The sequence below is a fragment of the Oncorhynchus gorbuscha genome, linkage group LG02, assembly GCF_021184085.1.
Source record: "Oncorhynchus gorbuscha isolate QuinsamMale2020 ecotype Even-year linkage group LG02, OgorEven_v1.0, whole genome shotgun sequence".
NCBI classification, from domain to species: domain Eukaryota; kingdom Metazoa; phylum Chordata; class Actinopteri; order Salmoniformes; family Salmonidae; genus Oncorhynchus; species Oncorhynchus gorbuscha.
The window spans coordinates 105,070,593-105,091,425 of record NC_060174.1 but is presented as its reverse complement, the minus strand read 5'-3'; the positions used below and the strand labels follow the sequence as shown (position 1 = coordinate 105,091,425).

Sequence of the window (20,833 nt, the reverse complement as noted above, 5' to 3'; positions counted from 1 at the left end):
TCGTTATTCTCCCCTTTAATTGATAACACTGAACTATACAATTAAAAATAAAAATAAAAACAACAAAATAAAACATTCAAAAATATTTAAAAAAACAGATTTGACTCCACCAATGTCTGGAGTCAGGTGTGCGTAGACTCCGCCCTCTGCTGGGGCTAATCCAATGGGTTGCAAGCATCGTTCAGAATATTGCAGAATGAACTGTGGGCTATAGAACAGACCTGTTATCAGGTAGAAAATACCTCTGTTTTATGCTCTATTTGACCCCGCTGTCATAACCCCTGGTGTTTGATGCTTGGTCTCCTCATTATGGTAACAGACAAAGCACCTCATGTGTTTTGGCAAGAATCTTCCTCTTAAGTGAGACAAGGTGGCTCGGACACAGACGGAGCCGAGTGACTAAGACTAGTTTTACCTGAGAAATGATTCAAATGTAACTCAACACAACAAACTAAAATAAATTAATAAAAACAAACGTATCAAACATCATCTATAATTTGGACACCTTCAGAAAGCTATTTCTGATTATTATACCAGATGGAACGGTGGGATTGACCATACGACGCAGCTAATGAACATGGGTTGGGTGGATAACCACGGTATAGCAGACAATGAATGCTTCTAAATGCTGTTAAGAGTTGCTAGTCTTGTTCATTGTCCTTTACAACACTCCTAAAAAACAGACAACTGAATCAAAAAGGAGACGGACAGAGGAACAAGTACCCTGTAAGATGACACTATACTATGACAGTACAGTGACAGGAAATGATCATGATCACACACACACACACACACACACACACACACACACACACACACACACACACACACACACACACACACACACACACACACACACACACACACACACACACACACACACACACACACACACACACACACACACACACACACACACACACGTATGAGTTCTGTGTCAAGGCATAGACACGTTTCAGTCTGGCTCCGTCTACACACACTTTAGAAGACCACAAGGCCTGTCCATCCACACACTTTAGAAGACCACAAGGCCTGTCCATCCTCACACATTAGAAGACCACAAGGCCTGTCCATCCTCACACTTTAGAAGACCACAAGGCCTGTCCATCCTCACACATTAGAAGACCACAAGGCCTGTCCATCCTCACACTTTAGAAGACCACAAGGCCTGTCCATCCTCACACTTTAGAAGACCACAAGGCCTGTCCATCCTCACACTTTAGAAGACCACAAGGCCTGTCCATCCTCACACTTTAGAAGACCACAAGGCCTGTCCATCCTCACACTTTAGAAGACCACAAGGCCTGTCCATCCTCACACTTTAGAAGACCACAAGGCCTGTCCATCCTCACACTTTAGAAGACCACAAGGCCTGTCCATCCTCACACATTAGAAGACCACAAGGCCTGTCCATCCTCACACTTTAGAAGACCACAAGGCCTGTCCATCCTCACACTTTAGAAGACCACAAGGCCTGTCCATCCTCACACTTTAGAAGACCACAAGGCCTGTCCATCCTCACACTTTAGAAGACCACAAGGCCTGTCCATCCTCACACTTTAGAAGACCACAAGGCCTGTCCATCCTCACACTTTAGAAGACCACAAGGCCTGTCCATCCTCACACTTTAGAAGACCACAAGGCCTGTCCATCCTCACACTTTAGAAGACCACAAGGCCTGTCCATCCTCACACTTTAGAAGACCACAAGGCCTGTCCATCCTCACACTTTAGAAGACCACAAGGCCTGTCCATCCTCACACTTTAGAAGACCACAAGGCCTGTCCATCCTCACACTTTAGAAGACCACAAGGCCTGTCCATCCTCACACTTTAGAAGACCACAAGGCCTGTCCATCCTCACACTTTAGAAGACCACAAGGCCTGTCCATCCTCACACTTTAGAAGACCACAAGGCCTGTCCATCCTCACACATTAGAAGACCACAAGGCCTGTCCATCCTCACACTTTAGAAGACCACAAGGCCTGTCCATCCTCACACTTTAGAAGACCACAAGGCCTGTCCATCCTCACACTTTAGAAGACCACAAGGCCTGTCCATCCTCACACTTTAGAAGACCACAAGGCCTGTCCATCCTCACACTTTAGAAGACCACAAGGCCTGTCCATCCTCACACATTAGAAGACCACAAGGCCTGTCCATCCTCACACTTTAGAAGACCACAAGGCCTGTCCATCCTCACACTTTAGAAGACCACAAGGCCTGTCCATCCTCACACTTTAGAAGACCACAAGGCCTGTCCATCCTCACACTTTAGAAGACCACAAGGCCTGTCCATCCTCACACTTTAGAAGACCACAAGGCCTGTCCATCCTCACACTTTAGAAGACCACAAGGCCTGTCCATCCTCACACTTTAGAAGACCACAAGGCCTGTCCATCCTCACACTAAATATCAAACGTTCCAAACTTCAACACCCTCTAAAATAAATGACTTGTTGGTTATGCATCGTAATGAAATGGATGCAGTTGTTGTTAAAAGGAACAACTTCCATTCAGCTGTACTGTGTAGTGAAATCTTCACAACAAGTGAAAGACTCAAAAGTGTACAATTAGCATATTTTTGTTGTTGTTATATAGTTAGCTAGTTATAATACTGTTGATATGAGACTCAATGATGTTAAAATACATCCATTATAGAATACATTCCAGATCAATCTGAAAAGTGACAGGGTTGAGAGACAACAGTCGACAGATGAAGGGACCCTCTTCCGTCCTCTCAGTTTAAACTGACAGTGGTTGGAGCGTAACCTGGACATGATGCATGGGGCCTCTCCAAGCCCGTCCTCTCAGTTTAAACTGACAGTGGTTGGAGCGTAACCTGGACATGATGCATGGGGCCTCTCCAAGCCCATCCTCTCAGTTTAAACTGACAGTGGTTGGAGCGTAACCTGGACATGATGCATGGGGCCTCTCCAAGCCAACGATGGAGAGTCTAAATGAAAGTCTAGAGCACCATTTTTAACATCAGTATCTGATCAAATCCTTCCAGATAATACTGCCAGATGAAGGTGAATGAGAAACCCCTCACAGAGTGGACTACTAAAGGTTATCATAGAATCAGTGGGTATTCAGAGGAAGTCTGTAAGCACAGAACAGGTTAGGAGCTGAAATACTTCAACGTGCTCATTAACACGCACTCAATTGATGCCATCACGTCTTATATATGGCAATGGTTGCATCTGAAATGTCTCCCTATTCCCAAAGTAGTGCACTATATAGGGAATAGGTGCTATAGTAGTGCACTAAATAGGGAATAGGGAGCTATAGTAGTGCACTATATAGGGAATAGGGTGCTATAGTAGTGCACTAAATAGGGAATAGGGAGCTATAGTAGTGCACTATATAGGGAACAGGGTGCTATAGTAGTGCACTATATAGGGAATAGGGTGCTATAGTAGTACACTATATAGGGAATAGGGTGCTATAGTAGTACACTACATAGGGAATAGGGTGCTATAGTAGTGCACTATATAGGTAATAGGGTGCTATAGTAGTGCACTATATAGGTAATAGGGTGCTATAGTAGTGCACTATATAGGGAATAGGGTGCTATAGTAGTACACTATATAGGGAATAGGGTGCTATAGTAGTACACTATATAGGGAATAGGGTGCTATAGTAGTGCACTATATAGGTAATAGGGTGCTATAGTAGTGCACTATATAGGTAATAGGGTGCTATAGTAGTGCACTATATAGGGAATAGGGTGCTATAGTAGTGCACTATATAGGGAATAGGGTGTTATAGTAGTGCACTATATAGGGAATAGGGTGCTATAGTAGTGCACTATATAGGGAATAGGGTGCTATAGTAGTGCACTAAATAGGGAATAGGGAGCTATAGTAGTGCACTATATAGGGAACAGGGTGCTATAGTAGTGCACTATATAGGGAACAGGGTGCTATAGTAGTGCACTATATAGGGAACAGGGTGCTATAGTAGTGCACTATATAGGTAATAGGGTGCTATAGTAGTGCACTATATAGGGAATAGGGTGCTGTTTCAGATACACACAAAATACCCTCCACATATTGCCAGCTCGTCTAATAGTATTATATCGAAGAGGTGTATTCAGCTGTATAATATCTTAGTGTATCCATAGTTACTGAATATTACAACTAAACTAACAGCATAGCTCAAGACAACCAAGACCGATAATGATATAAAAGCGTTTTCAACAAGAACTGCAATGAGTTGGTAAATGTCCCAAGTTTCAATCCTTCTTGCTGGATCCCAGCTTCTTGAAAAGCTTCTTCCCTTTGGAGAACAAGCCTTTCTTCTTCTTGCCTGGTGGGGAGACGTCTGTCTGTGGGGGACTTTCTGCTGGGACGTGGGGCGGAGAGGTGCTGAGGCTGGGGGTTGGGGCAGGGTCCATGGAGGAGGGTTTCATCATGGCTGCTGCTGCGGACGGATCCAGGTGTTGGTGGTCTGTGTGGACTGGGCCAGTCAGCTCTATGTGGAGGGGTGGATGTGTGTGGACTGGGCCAGTCAGCTCTGTGTGGAGGGGTGGATGTGTGTGGACTGGGCCAGTCAGCTCTATGTGGAGGGGTGGATGTGTGTGGACTGGGCCAGTCAGCTCTATGTGGAGGGGTGGATGTGTGTGGACTGGGCCAGTCAGCTCTGTGTGGAGGGGTGGATGTGTGTGGACTGGGCCAGTCAGCTCTGTGTGGAGGGGTGGATGTGTGTGGACTGGGCCAGTCAGCTCTGTGTGGAGGGGTGGATGTGTGTGGACTGGGCCAGTCAGCTCTGTGTGGAGGGGTGGATGTGTGTGGGCTGGGCCAGTCAGCCCTGTGTGGAGGGGTGGATGTGTGTGGACTGGGCCAGTCAGCCCTGTGTGGATGGGTGGATGTGGAACCTCCTCTGGGAATGTGCTCAGGCTCACCTTGTGGAGGGAAACCATGGAAACAGAGTATAAGAGTATAAGAATGCAACACTTCTTTATTCTTAAAGTATTGAGGCTTCTACTGAACCTGTCGATCAACTAAATCTGTTAAGTAACATACTATCAACAACAAACGTACTAAGAGTCAGTTATGTCAATTGTACATGAACTGATTGAACACGTAACAGAGGGAAACATTTAACTGTAAATAGTTGGATAACGCTAAAAAAATATATTTTAAATTATATATATATATTATATATAAAGCTATCAGCGCCTCCAAATCATCAGGGAAGCCAAGGGATATAAATCACCAGGGAAGCCAAGGGATATAAATCAAGAGGGAAGCCAAGGGATATAAATCACCAGGGAAGCCAAGGGATATAAATCACCAGGGAAGCCTTGGGTATAAATCATCAGGGAAGCCAAGGGTATAAATCATCAGGGAAGACAAGGGATATAAATCATCAGGGAAGACAAGGGATATAAATCATCAGGGAAGCCAAGGGATATAAATCACCAGGGAAGCCAAGGGATATAAATCATCAGGGAAGCCATGGGATATAAATCATCAGGGAAGCCAAGGGATATAAATCATCAGGGAAGCCAAGGGATATAAATCACCAGGGAAGCCAAGGGATATAAATCATCAGGGAAGCAATGGGATATAAATCATCAGGGAAGTCAAGGGATATAAATCACCAGGGAAGCCAACTGATATAAATCAAGAGGGAAGCCAAGGGATATAAATCACCAGGGAAGCCAAGGGATACAGGAGAACGGTTGGGTGGGGTGAGCAGAGAATACCCAGTTGGTCAGAAATCTCAGCCCGTCACCCTGGGCCTGATCTTGTGAACATGGACAGGAGGCGACACATCTGAGGAGACTAGTACTGGTAAGGTAAGAATGAGGATGAACAGCAGCACAGGATGGAGGGAGTAGGAAGCACTAGTTACTAACACTCAGCTGGGAGGGTGTGATCCCCCTCAGAGACACTTACGCTTTAAGTCTTAAAGTGCACAGTTCGTTTTTGCTTCTTCAAAAGGCCATGCAGGAAACAGAAGGAGAAAATCAAATGTAAAAACAGAAATGATAAAGACTTAAGCAAAAGAGTGACAGGGATATGACAAAACAAACATAAAAAGGGGACATATACATTATATGTCGGAAAATGGTTGGCATAGAAATATTGTCAGTGTTCTGCAACATCAAACGGTCAGCAGGAAACCACCTTGCATCCCCACTGCTGGTTTGCCTCTGAAGCTAAGCAAGGTTGTCCCTAGATGGGCTACCAGATGATGCTGGAAGTGGTGTTGGAGGGCAAGTAGGAGGCACTCTTTCCTCTGGTCTAAAATTGAATTATAATACCCTAATTCCCCAGGGCAGTGATTGAGGGTGTTAAACAGGTCTCCTGACTCTCTGTGGTCATTAAAAAATCCCAAGGCACTTATCGTAAGAGTAGGGGTGTCCTGGCTAAATTCCCAATACGGCCACATAACCATCCCCAGCTTCCAATTGGCTCATTCATCCCCCCTGTAACTATTCCCCAGGTCATTTCTGTAAATGAGAATGTGTTCTCAGTCAAATTACCTGGTGAAATAAATGCTGTGTGAAAGTTCCTCTCCCCCCCCCCCCCCCAAAAGAAAGATTCAAACTTCTTTCCCATCAGGCTTTGAGAGGCAACGGGCTACAAACGTTTTGGCTACAAGGCCGTCATACGCGTCCACACAGTGTGCTGACCGTACCTGCGATTCTGTCCTGGGCTCGGCTACGGACGGAGGCTGGGAGTCAAATGGTGGAGCTTTCCCAGCAGCCTCTGGGGCAGCCTGTAGGAAGTTAGATGGGACCAGGCCTTTGTGTCCGTTCAGGTCACCCTGGAAACGACGCACATTAGACACCCACGTCACACATGTATAACCTTTGACCTTAGGCAATCAAAAAAAGATAGTCGGCGAGCATGTCTGTCCATCACCTGCATTAATACTTCAACAACAACAACGTCCTCGTCATTCACATGGTCACGTCTTTAAGGTGTTAAAACAGTTCAACATTTTTTACAGCCTTCTCAGAGTGTTTGTTTGCACACATGAGACAAACACGGAGACAGAGACAGAGACAGAGACAGAGACAGAGACAGAGACAGAGACAGAGACAGAGAGAGACAGAGAGAGACACAGAGAGACACAGAGAGACACAGAGAGACACAGAGAGAGACAGAGAGAGAGAGAGAGAGAGAGAGAGAGAGAGAGAGAGAGAGAGAGAGAGAGACAGAGAGAGACAGAGAGAGACAGAGAGAGAGACACAGAGAGAGACACAGAGAGAGAGAGAGAGACACACACAGAGAGAGAGAGAGAGACACAGAGAGAGAGACACAGAGACACATAGACAGATACACTTACATAGAAGAACCCATCATCGTCCATGTCACCAAACACATAGATGATATCCCCGGCACCAAAGGTCAGCTCAACCTGCAGATGGCCATAGAGAAGACCATGATAACAATAGGACTTTATCTTTCCCAAAATGGAGTAACATCAACTGGTAAGGCCTGATTGGTACGAGACTTGTTTCCATTGTTCAGTACAGACAATAGAACATTAGAGCTCCAACTTGACTGTCTAGTGAATCGGAAACACGTCTTTTTACTGTCTGTTTTTAATATATAACTATAACACAAGCCTTCGTTACAGGACGCTCACCTCGATGTCAGCGTTGGGAGAGCTCTCTCGAGGGTCGTAATCAAAGATGGCCTTCATCCTGCGAGGACCGGTGTCCGCCGGGTTTGCCGTGGCGACATCAGATTGGCTGGGACCTGTCAATCAAACACAGAAATACAGAGTCAGATTTCTGACCATTTTTTGAGTGGAACATCTTGTTCATTTTAATTTCCATGCAGTTAATAGTAACTCATGCAGCACACGATCACCGGGAGAACCGAGAGTACAAGATGAACAACAGCAGAGGCTGGCTTTGAGGATGTTTTTGGACCTTTTCTTTGCAGGCCTTCAGGATGGTGAGGGTCACATGAAAGAGTCAAACCAGTTTAGTCTGTTTTCACTCAGTTCAGTCCGTTTTCACTCAGTTCAGTCCGTTTTTCACTCAGTTCAGTCCGTTTTTCACTCAGTTCAGTCCGTTTTTCACTCAGTTCAGTCTGTTTTCACTCAGTTCGGTCTGTTTTCACTCAGTTCAGTCTGAGTGAATACAACAGTTGGAGACTTAACCGTGAAATGCTTTCTTAAGAGCCCTTCCCAACGACGCAGAGTGAAGAATAAAAATAAATAGAACACGAGGAACAAAATACACAAGAATGGAGTAATAGAGGAACCAGTACCAGATCAATGTGGAGCTAAATACAGGAAGTACCAGATCAATGTGGAGCTATATACAGGAAGTACCAGGTCAATGTGGAGCTATATACAGGAAGTACCAGATCAATGTGAAGCTATATACAGGAAGTACAAGATCAATGTGGAGCTATATACAGGGAGTACCAGATCAATGTGGAGCTATATACAGGAAGTACCAGATCAGATCAATGATCAATGTGGAGCTATATACAGGAAGTACCAGATCAATGTGGAGCTATATACAGGAAGTACCAGATCAATGTGGAGCTATATACAGGAAGTACCAGATCAATGTGGAGCTATATACAGGAAGTACCAGATCAATGTGGAGCTATATACAGGAAGTACCAGATCAATGTGGAGCTATAAGTACCAGGTCAATGTGGAGCAGGAAGTACCAGATCAATGTGGAGCTATATACAGGAAGTACAAGATCAATGTGGAGCTATATACAGGGAGTACCAGATCAATGTGGAGCTATATACAGGAAGTACCAGTACCAGATCAATGTGGAGCTATATACAGGGAGTACCAGATCAATGTGGAGCTATATACAGGAAGTACCAGATCAATGTGAAGCTATATACCGGAAGTACCAGATCAATGTGGAGCTATATACAGGAAGTACCAGATCAATGTGGAGCTATATACAGGAAGTACCAGATCAATGTGGAGCTATATACAGGGAGTACCAGATCAATGTGGAGCTATATACAGGAGTACCAGATCAATGTGGAGCTATATACAGGAGTACCAGATCAATGTGGAGCTATATACATACAGGAGTACCAGTACCAGATTAATGTGGAGCTATATACAGAAGTACCAGATCAATGTGGAGCTATATACAGGAAGTACCAGTACCAGATTAATGTGGAGCTATATACAGGGAGTACCAGATCAATGTGGAGCTATATACAGAGAGTACCAGATCAATTTGGAGCTATATACAGGGAGTACCAGATCAATGTGGAGCTATATACAGGAAGTACCAGATCAATGTGGAGCTATATACAGGGAGTACCAGATCAATGTGGAGCTATATACAGGAAGTACCAGATCAATGTGGAGCTATATACAGGAAGTACCAGATCAATGTGGAGCTATATACAGGGAGTACCAGATCAATGTGGAGCTATATACAGGGAGTACCAGATCAATGTGGAGCTATATACAGGGAGTACCAGTACCAGATTAATGTGGAGCTATATACAGAGAGTACCAGATCAATGTGGAGCTATATACAGGAAGTACCAGTACCAGATTAATGTGGAGCTATATACAGGGAGTACCAGATCAATGTGGAGCTATATACAGAGAGTACCAGATCAATGTGGAGCTATATACAGGGAGTACCAGTACCAGATCAATGTGGAGCTATATACAGGGAGTACCAGATCAATGTGGAGCTATATACAGGGAGTACCAGATCAATGTGGAGCTATAGACAGGAAGTACCAGTACCAGATCAATGTGGAGCTATATACAGGGAGTACCAGATCAATGTGGAGATGTATACAGGGAGTACCAGATCAATGTGGAGCTATATACAGGAAGTACCAGATCAATGTGGAGCTATATACAGGGAGTACCAGTACCAGATTAATGTGGAGCTATATACAGGGAGTACCAGTACCAGATTAATGTGGAGCTATATACAGGGAGTACCAGTACCAGATTAATGTGGAGCTATATACAGGGAGTACCAGATCAATGTGGAGCTATATACAGGAAGTACCAGATCAATGTGCAGCTATATACAGGGAGTATCAGATCAATGTGGAGATATATACAGGGAGTACCAGTACCAGATCAATGTGCAGCTATATACAGAGAGTACCAGATCAATGTGGAGCTATATACAGAGAGTACCAGTACCAGATCAATGTGGAGCTATATACAGGGAGTACCAGATCAACGTGGAGCTATATACAGGGAGTACCAGATCAATGTGGAGCTATATACAGGGAATACCAGATCAATGTGGAGCTATATACAGGAAGTACCAGATCAATGTGGAGCTATATACAGGGAGTACCAGTACCAGATTAATGTGGAGCTATATACAGGGAGTACCAGATCAATGTGGAGCTATATACAGGGAGTACCAGTACCATATCAATGTGGAGCTATATACAGAGAGTACCAGATCAATGTGGAGCTATATACAGGGAGTACCAGATCAATGTGGAGCTATATACAGGAAGTACCAGGTCAATGTGGAGCTATATACAGGAAGTACCAGATCAATGTGGAGCTATATACAGGGAGTACCAGATCAATGTGGAGCTATATACAGGGAGTACCAGATCAATGTGGAGCTATATACAGGGAGTACCAGATCAATGTGGAGATGTATACAGGGAGTACCAGATCAATGTGGAGCTATATACAGGAAGTACCAGATCAATGTGGAGCTATATACAGGGAGTACCAGATCAATGTGGAGCTATATACAGGGAGTACCAGTACCAGATTAATGTGGAGCTATATACAGGGAGTACCAGATCAATGTGGAGCTATATACAGGAAGTACCAGTACCAGATCAATGTGCAGCTATATACAGGGAGTATCAGATCAATGTGGAGATATATACAGGGAGTACCAGTACCAGATCAATGTGGAGCTATATACAGGGAGTACCAGATCAATGTGAAGCTATATACAGGGAGTACCAGTACCAGATCAATGTGGAGCTATATACAGGGAGTACCAGTACCAGATCAATGTGGAGCTATATACAGGGAGTACCAGTACCAGATCAATGTGGAGCTATATACAGGGAGTACCAGTACCAGATCAATGTGGAGCAATATACAGGGAGTACCAGATCAATGTGGAGCTATATACAGGGAGTACCAGATCAATGTGGAGCTATATACAGGGAGTACCAGTACCAGATCAATGTGAAGCTATATACAGGGAGTACCAGTACCAGATCAATGTGGAGCTATATACAGGGAGTACCAGTACCAGATCAATGTGGAGCTATATACAGGGAGTACCAGTACCAGATCAATGTGGAGCAATATACAGGGAGTACCAGATCAATGTGGAGCTATATACAGGGAGTACCAGATCAATGTGGAGCTATATACAGGGAGTACCAGTACCAGATCAATGTGGAGCTATATACAGGGAGTACCAGATCAATGTGCAGCTATATACAGAGAGTACCAGATCAATGTGGAGCTATATACAGGGAGTACCAGATCAATGTGGAGCTATATACAGGGAGTACCAGATCAATGTGGAGCTATATACAGGAAGTACCAGATCAATGTGGAGCTATATACAGGGAGTACCAGTACCAGATTAATGTGGAGCTATATACAGGAAGTACCAGGTCAATGTGGAGCTATATACAGGAAGTACCAGGTCAATGTGGAGCTATATACAGGAAGTACCAGATCAATGTGGAGCTATATACAGGGAGTACCAGTACCAGATTAATGTGGAGCTATATACAGGAAGTACCAGGTCAATGTGGAGCTATATACAGGAAGTACCAGGTCAATGTGGAGCTATATACAGGGAGTACCAGTACCAGATTAATGTGGAGCTATATACAGGGAGTACCAGATCAATGTGGAGCTATATACAGGGAGTACCAGTACCAGATTAATGTGGAGCTATATACAGGAAGTACCAGGTCAATGTGGAGCTATATACAGGAAGTACCAGGTCAATGTGGAGCTATATACAGGGAGTACCAGTACCAGATTAATGTGGAGCTATATACAGGGAGTACCAGATCAATGTGGAGATGTATACAGGGAGTACCAGATCAATGTGGAGATGTATACAGGAAGTACCAGGTCAATGTGGAGCTATATACAGGAAGTACCAGATCAATGTGGAGCTATATACAGGGAGTACCAGTACCAGATCAATGTGCAGCTATATACAGGGAGTACCAGATCAATGTGGAGCTATATACAGGGAGTACCAGATCAATGTGGAGATGTATACAGGGAGTACCAGATCAATGTGGAGCTATATACAGGAAGTACCAGATCAATGTGGAGCTATATACAGGAAGTACCAGATCAATGTGGAGCTATATACAGAGAGTACCAGATCAATGTGGAGCTATATACAGGAAGTACCAGATCAATGTGGAGCTATATACAGAGAGTACCAGATCAATGTGGAGCTATATACAGGGAGTACCAGATCAATGTGGAGCTATATACAGGAAGTACCAGAACAATGTGGAGCTATATACAGGGAGTACCAGTACCAGATTAATGTGGAGCTATATACAGGGAGTACCAGATCAATGTGGAGCTATATACAGGAAGTACCAGTACCAGATCAATGTGCAGCTATATACAGGGAGTATCAGATCAATGTGGAGATATATACAGGGAGTACCAGTACCAGATCAATGTGGAGCTATATACAGGGAGTACCAGATCAATGTGGAGCTATATACAGGAAGTACCAGTACCAGATCAATGTGCAGCTATATACAGGAAGTACCAGATCAATGTGGAGCTATATACAGGGAGTACCAGATCAATGTGGAGCTATATACAGGGAGTACCAGATCAATGTGAAGCTATATACAGGGAGTACCAGTACCAGATCAATGTGCAGCTATATACAGGGAGTATCAGATCAATGTGGAGATATATACAGGAAGTACCAGATAAATGTTCAGCTATACACAGGATGTACCAGTACCAGCTCAAAGTGCAGCTATATACAGGAAGTACCAGATCAATGTGCAGCTATATACAGGGAGTACCAGATCAATGTGGAGATGTATACAGGGAGTACCAGATCAATGTGGAGCTATATACAGGAAGTACCAGATCAATGTGGAGCTATATACAGGAAGTACCAGATCAATGTGGAGCTATATACAGAGAGTACCAGATCAATGTGGAGCTATATACAGGAAGTACCAGATCAATGTGGAGCTATATACAGAGAGTACCAGATCAATGTGGAGCTATATACAGGGAGTACCAGATCAATGTGGAGCTATATACAGGAAGTACCAGAACAATGTGGAGCTATATACAGGGAGTACCAGTACCAGATTAATGTGGAGCTATATACAGGAAGTACCAGATCAATGTGGAGCTATATACAGGAAGTACCAGTACCAGATCAATGTGCAGCTATATACAGGGAGTATCAGATCAATGTGGAGATATATACAGGGAGTACCAGTACCAGATCAATGTGGAGCTATATACAGGGAGTACCAGATCAATGTGGAGCTATATACAGGAAGTACCAGTACCAGATCAATGTGCAGCTATATACAGGAAGTACCAGATCAATGTGGAGCTATATACAGGGAGTACCAGATCAATGTGGAGCTATATACAGGGAGTACCAGATCAATGTGAAGCTATATACAGGGAGTACCAGTACCAGATCAATGTGCAGCTATATACAGGGAGTATCAGATCAATGTGGAGATATATACAGGAAGTACCAGATAAATGTTCAGCTATACACAGGATGTACCAGTACCAGCTCAAAGTGCAGCTATATACAGGAAGTACCAGATCAATGTGCAGCTATATACAGGGAGTACCAGATCAATGTGGAGATGTATACAGGGAGTACCAGATCAATGTGGAGCTATATACAGGAAGTACCAGATCAATGTGGAGCTATATACAGGAAGTACCAGATCAATGTGGAGCTATATACAGAGAGTACCAGATCAATGTGGAGCTATATACAGGAAGTACCAGATCAATGTGGAGCTATATACAGAGAGTACCAGATCAATGTGGAGCTATATACAGGGAGTACCAGATCAATGTGGAGCTATATACAGGAAGTACCAGAACAATGTGGAGCTATATACAGGAGTACCAGTACCAGATTAATGTGGAGCTATATACAGGAGTACCAGATCAATGTGGAGCTATATACAGGAAGTACCAGTACCAGATCAATGTGCAGCTATATACAGGGAGTATCAGATCAATGTGGAGATATATACAGGGAGTACCAGTACCAGATCAATGTGGAGCTATATACAGGGAGTACCAGATCAATGTGGAGGTATATACAGGAAGTACCAGTACCAGATCAATGTGCAGCTATATACAGGAAGTACCAGATCAATGTGGAGCTATATACAGGGAGTACCAGATCAATGTGGAGCTATATACAGGGAGTACCAGATCAATGTGAAGCTATATACAGGGAGTACCAGTACCAGATCAATGTGCAGCTATATACAGGGAGTATCAGATCAATGTGGAGATATATACAGGAAGTACCAGATAAATGTTCAGCTATACACAGGATGTACCAGTACCAGCTCAAAGTGCAGCTATATACAGGAAGTACCAGATCAATGTGCAGCTATATACAGGGAGGTTCAGATCAATGTGGATATATATACAGGAAGTACCAGATAAATGTTCAGCTATATACAGGAAGTACCAGTACCAGCTCAATGTGCAGCTATATACAGGGAATAGCAGTAGTAGATCAATGTGCAGGAGAAAGAGGTATTTGAGGTAGATATGTACATGAAGGCAAGGTAAAGTGACTAGGCATCAGGATAGATAATAATAAGGTATTTGAGGTAGATGTGTACATGAAGGCAGGGTAAAGTCACTAAGCATCAGGATAGATAATAATAAGGTATTTCAGGTAGATATGTACATGAAGGCAGGGTAAAGTGACTAGGCATCAGGATAGATAATAATAAGGTATTTGAGGTAGATATGTACATGAAGGCAGGGTAAAGTGACTAGGCATCAGGATAGATAATAATAAGGTATTTGAGGTAGATATGTACATGAAGGCAGGGTAAAGTGACTAGGCATCAGGATAGATAATAATAAGGTATTTGAGGTAGATATGTACATGAAGGCAGGGTAAAGTCACTAAGCATCAGGATAGATAATAATAAGGTATTTGAGGTAGATATGTACATGAAGGCAGGGTAAAGTGACTAGGCATCAGGATAGATAATAATAAGGTATTTGAGGTAGATATGTACATGAAGGCAGGGTAAAGTGACTAGGCATCAGGATAGATAATAATAAGGTATTTGAGGTAGATATGTACATGAAGGCAGGGTAAAGTGACATCAGGATAGATAATAATAAGGTATTTCAGGTAGATATGTACATGAAGGAGGGTAAAGTGACTAGACATCAGGATAGATAATAATGATACAAACAGATTAGCAGCAGTATATGATGAGTTTAAAAGTGTGTTGTGTGTGTGCATATGTAGTGTATGTGAAAGTGTAAGTTAGTATGTGAAAGTGAAAGTGTGTGTGTGTGTGTGTGTGTGAAAGTGTGTGTGTGCATGTGTGTGTGTATGTGAAAGAGAAAGTGTGTGTGTTTTTGACTGTGCATGTATGTGAAATTGTAAGTGTGTATGTGAAAGTGTGTATGTGTGTGTGTGTGTGTGTGTGTGTGTGTGTGTGTGTGTGTGTGTGTGTGTGTGTGTGTGTGTGTGTGTGTGTGTGTGTGTGTGTGTGTGTGTGTGTGTGTGTGTGTGTGTGTGTGTCATGTAGTGATGATGTCCCTTAGAACATTACATGACACAACATCAGGAGGAAGAGGACATCATCATCACCAGCACTGTTATCAATAGGCAAGCAGACAGTCCTTGGTGGCAGCAGGATGAGGTTCATTCATATCAGCCCGTTAGAATGACGCAGCAAGTCAGAGACAGATTTAGAGAGGTCGCATGTTGATGATGTCATGCGTATCTAGTATAACACATGCAGGTTTCCAGTGGAGACTTGAGAAGTTAGAGAAAGGTCTAGAGAGCCAGTGTAACATCTAGAGAGCCAGTGTAAGGTCTAGAGAGCCAGTGTAACGTCTAGAGAGCCAGTGTAACGTCTAGAGAGCCAGTGTAACGTCTAGAGAGCCAGTGTAACGTCTAGAGAGCCAGTGTAACATCTAGAGAGCCAGTGTAACATCTAGAGAGCCAGTGTAACATCTAGAGAGCCAGTGTAAGGTCTAGAGAGCCAGTGTAAGGTCTAGAGAGCCAGTGTAACGACTAGGGGGCCAGTTTAAGGTCTAGGGGGCCAGTCTAAGGTCTAGGGGGCCAGTTTAAGGTCTAGGGGGCCAGTTTAATGTCTAGAGAGCCAGCGTAAGGTCTAGAGAGCCAGCGTAAGGTCTAGAGAGCCAGCGTAACGTCTAGAGAGCCAGTGTAAGGTCTAGAGAGCCAGTGTAACGTCTAGAGAGCCAGTGTAACGTCTAGAGAGCCAGTGTAACGTCTAGAGAGCCAGTGTAACGTCTAGAGAACCAGTGTAACGTCTAGAGAGCCAGTGTAACGTCTAGAGAGCCAGTGTAACGTCTAGAGAGTCAGTGTAACGTCTAGAGAGCCAGTGTAACGTCTAGAGAGCCAGTGTAACGTCTAGAGAGCCAGTGTAACGTCTAGAGAGCCAGTGTAAGGTCTAGGGGGCCAGTTTAAGGTCTAGAGAGCCAGTGTAACGTCTAGGGGGCCAGTTTAAGGTCTAGAGAGCCAGTGTAAGGTCTAGCGAGCCAGTGTAACATCTAGAGAGCCAGTGTAACGTCTAGAGAGCCAGTGTAACGTCTAGAGAGCGAGTGTAACGTCTAGAGAGCCAGTGTAAGGTCTAGAGAGCCAGTGTAAGGTCTAGAGAGCCAGTGTAAGGTCTAGAGAGCCAGTGTAAGGTCTAGAGAGCCAGTGTAACGTCTAGAGAGCCAGTGTAAGGTCTAGAGAGCCAGTGTAAGGTCTAGAGAGCCAGTGTAAGGTCTAGAGAGCCAGTGTAACGACTAGAGAGTCAGTGTAACGTCTAGCGAGCCAGTGTAACGTCTAGAGAGCCAGTGTAACGACTAGAGAGCCAGTGTAACGTCTAGAGAGCCAGTGTAAGGTCTAGGGGGCCAGTTTAAGGTCTAGAGAGCCAGTGTAACGTCTAGGGGGCCAGTTTAAGGTCTAGAGAGCCAGTGTAACGTCTAGAGAGCCAGTGTAACGTCTAGAGAGCCAGTGTAACGTCTAGGGGGCCAGTTTAAGGTCTAGAGAGCCAGTGTAACGTCTAGAGAGCCAGTGTAACGTCTAGAGAGCCAGTGTAATGTCTAGAGAGCCAGTGTAAGGTCTAGAGAGCCAGTGTAACGTCTAGCGAGCCAGTGTAACGTCTAGAGAGCCAGTGTAACGACGATGACATGCGTATCTTTTCTCATACTTGCAGGTTTCCAGTGGACACGAGCAGTTAGAGAAAGGTCTAGAGAGCCAGTGTAATGTCTAGAGAGACAGTGTAACGACGATGTCATGCGTATCTTTTCTAATACATGCAGGTTTCCAGTGGACACTAGAGCAGGCAAGGGGGGGTGGGGCAGAGAGAGAGAGAGAGAGACAGAGAGAGACAGAGAGACAGAGAGACAGAGAGAGACAGAGAGAGAGAGAGAGACAGAGAGAGAGAGACAGAGAGGCAGAGAGACAGAGAGAGAGAGAGACAGAGAGAGACTAACGGATATGTTACAAACCTTGACTGGAGGAGTCTAAGCTATCTTCCCACAGCGCAGCAGCCTCCACTGGAAGAGCAGATGGGTATGGGAGTGAGGTTGGGTGGGGACAGAGGAGCAGGTTAAATGGAGCATTTCACCCTGGTCCTCCTGGTTCGGACACACTCAGTAGTACAATCAAACTAAATGTAGAAACCCATGCCAACCCTAGAGAGAGCAGCCCGAGGCCAGATCTTATATTATACAGTCACACAGGAGACAGACATAAGGAGATCAGAGGGGATGCTGAAGGAAGGGGGAACTGCACTGAAACTAGGGCAATTTGTATATTCAAAATGCTATAACCAGGAACTGCATCAATCTAAGTTTTAGGCCTCCTACATCTTAGTCTAAGGAAGATCATTATAATGTTGATGTTGAATACTGTGAAGCCACAGATAATGATAATGTTTTGGATATTGAACAGTGTGAATCGACAGATAATGATAATGTTTTGGATATTGAACAGTGTGAATCCACAGATAATGATAATGTTTTGGATATTGAACAGTGTGTATCCACAGATAATGATAATGTTTTGGATATTGAACAGTGTGAATCCACAGATCATTATAATGTTTTGGATATTGAACAGTGTGAATCCACAGATAATGATAATGTTTTGGATATTGAACAGTGTGAATCCACAGATAATGATCATGTTTTGGATATTGAACAGTGTGAATCCACAGATAATGATAATGTTTTGGATATTGAACAGTGTGAATCCACAGATCCCCTCTGATCATAGTGATAGAGAGGAATCAAAGGAGGAGTGGGAAAGAGGGAAGGAGAAAGGAGAGAGAGACAGCCAATCAGCAGCGACAGCGAGACACACCTTTCCTGGATCGTCTTGGTTTCGGCGGTGGGACAGGGCGACGCGGAAGCTGTGCATGTGAGCGAGTGCCTTTATGGAATTTTTAAAAATAAGAAGGAAAACCAAATTTGAAACCAAAAAAAAAACACAGACAGAGAGACAGAGACGCCAGAACCATGAAGAAGCAGACCAGACAGAGAGACAGAATGAGTTTGAAGCCTGTATAAAGCCATTTGATAAACCAACCAATAGTAAATAACCAGCGAACAGAACACAGGAAGTGGAAGTGGAAGGGTTAAACCATCCGAAGAGATCCTTTTGGTGGAAATAGAAGCATGAAATAGAGACATTGTTTTGTCAGCTTTCTCTAGTTGGCTGGGTGGTTAATGCTGTGTGTGTGTGTGTGTGTTTTTGTGTGTGTGTTTGTGTGCGTGTTTGGGTCCATAGCACTTAGCCACCCCCCCAACAGCTTATCCCACTAATTTATGCTTCTGGCAATTCTTTGAAATGAGTCACATGACAAGGAGTCGACGAACAACCCATAAGCTCAAGCTAGGATGGTTATCCTAAAACAGTCAGCAAACACAAACATCCAAGTGCAATTAAAGACGAACCATGAAAGCATAGAAAGCAGCTCATAGGAGTGAGATTTCTTTGGTTTACTTTTACATTTAATCAAATAGCACAAATCTTACTCGGGACATGAGTCATTTAAAGTGGGAACTCGTGAACAGCAAAGAGATCATGAGTTAAATGTGTGTTTTCCATTAACCAAGACACAGCTGTTGTTCTATCACTTCTGAGGAATTCCTCCAACAACAAAAAATACATTTTATATTTGAGATTCTTCAATGTAGCCACCCCTTTGCCTTGATGACAGATTTGCACACTCTTGGAATTCTCTCAACCAGCTTCACGAGGTAGTCACCTGGAATTAATTTCAATTAACAGGTGTGCCTTGTTAAAAGTTGGTTTGTGGAATTTCTATCCTTCTTAATGCATTTGAGCCAATCAGTTGTGTTGTGACATGGTAAGGGTGGTGTACCGAAGATAGCCCTATTTGGTAAAAGAACAAGTCCATATTATGGCAAGAACAGCTCAAATAAGGAAATAGAAATGACAGTCCAATATTACTTTAAGACATGAAGGTCAGTCAATACAGACCATTTCAAGAACTTTTAAAGTTTCTTCAAGTGCAGTCACAAAAACCATCAAGTACTATGATGAAACTAGTTCCTCCTCCACAGGAATGGAAGACCCAGAGTTACCTCCAATGCAGAGGATAAGTTCATTAGAGATACCAGCCTCAGAAATTGCAGCCCAAATAAATACTTCATAGTTCAAGTAACAGACACAACTCAACATCAACTGTTCACCCCAGTATCTCTACTTGCACATCATCATCTGCACATCTATCACTCCAGTGTTAACGCTAAATTGTAATTATTTTGCCTCTAGGGCCTATTTATTGCCTCACCTCCTTACTCTTCTACATTTGCACACACTTTTCTATTGTGTTATTGAACGGTACGTTTGTTTATGTGTAACTGTGTTGTTTTTGTCGCACTGCTTTGCTTTATCTTGGCCAGGTCGCAGTTGTAAATGAGAACTTGTTCTGAACTGGCCTACCTGGTTAAATAAAGGTGTTCTGAACTGGCCTACCTGGTTAAATAAAGGTGTTCTGAACTGGCCTACCTGGTTAAATAAAGGTGTTCTCAACTAGCCTACCTGGTTAAATAAAGGTGTTCTGAACTGGCCTCCCTGGTTAAATAAAGGTGTTCTGAACTGGCCTCCCTGGTTAAATAAAGGTGTTCTGAACTAGCCTACCTGGTTAAATAAAGGTGTTCCTACCTGGTTAAATAAAGGTGTTCTGAACTGGCCTACCTGGTTAAATAAAGGTGTTCTGAACTGGCCTACCTGGTTAAATAAAGGTGTTCTGAACTGGCCTACCTGGTTAAATAAAGGTGTTCTGAACTGGCCTACCTGGTTAAATAAAGGTGTTCTGAACTGGCCTACCTGGTTAAATAAAGGTGTTCTGAACTGGCCTACCTGGTTAAATAAAGGTGTTCTGAACTGGCCTACCTGGTTAAATAAAGGTGTTCTGAACTGGCCTACCTGGTTAAATAAAGGTGTTCTGAACTGGCCTACCTGGTTAAATAAAGGTGTTCTGAACTGGCCTACCTGGTTAAATAAAGGTGTTCTGAACTGGCCTACCTGGTTAAATAAAGGTGTTCTGAACTGGCCTACCTGGTTAAATAAGGTGTTTCTGGTTAAATAAAGGTGTTCTGAAC

General features: G+C 43.6%; 1 protein-coding gene across 7 annotated transcripts in view; it reads right to left on the bottom strand.

The window, feature by feature from the left end:
- Positions 1-3,900: 3,900 nt before the first annotated feature.
- The window catches only part of LOC124014772 (peripheral-type benzodiazepine receptor-associated protein 1-like), a 241,513-nt gene continuing 224,580 nt past the window's right edge, over positions 3,901-20,833 (bottom strand). For 4 of the 7 annotated variants that reach the window (XM_046329861.1, XM_046329868.1, XM_046329866.1 and 1 more), the window contains 6 exons: positions 18,564-18,632; positions 17,708-17,755; positions 7,607-7,719; positions 7,304-7,375; positions 6,650-6,778; positions 3,901-4,904 (listed from right to left, as the gene is read on the bottom strand). In XM_046329861.1, coding sequence (XP_046185817.1) covers positions 4,236-4,904; positions 6,650-6,778; positions 7,304-7,375; positions 7,607-7,719; positions 17,708-17,755; positions 18,564-18,632 — 1,100 coding nt within the window. In that variant the 3' untranslated portion in view covers positions 3,901-4,235. Of the gene's footprint in view, positions 4,905-5,904; positions 5,941-6,649; positions 6,779-7,303; positions 7,376-7,606; positions 7,720-17,707; positions 17,756-18,563; positions 18,633-20,833 lie in introns of all 7 variants that reach the window. The other 3 variants (XM_046329867.1, XM_046329863.1, XM_046329864.1) reach the window with 3 other exon arrangements.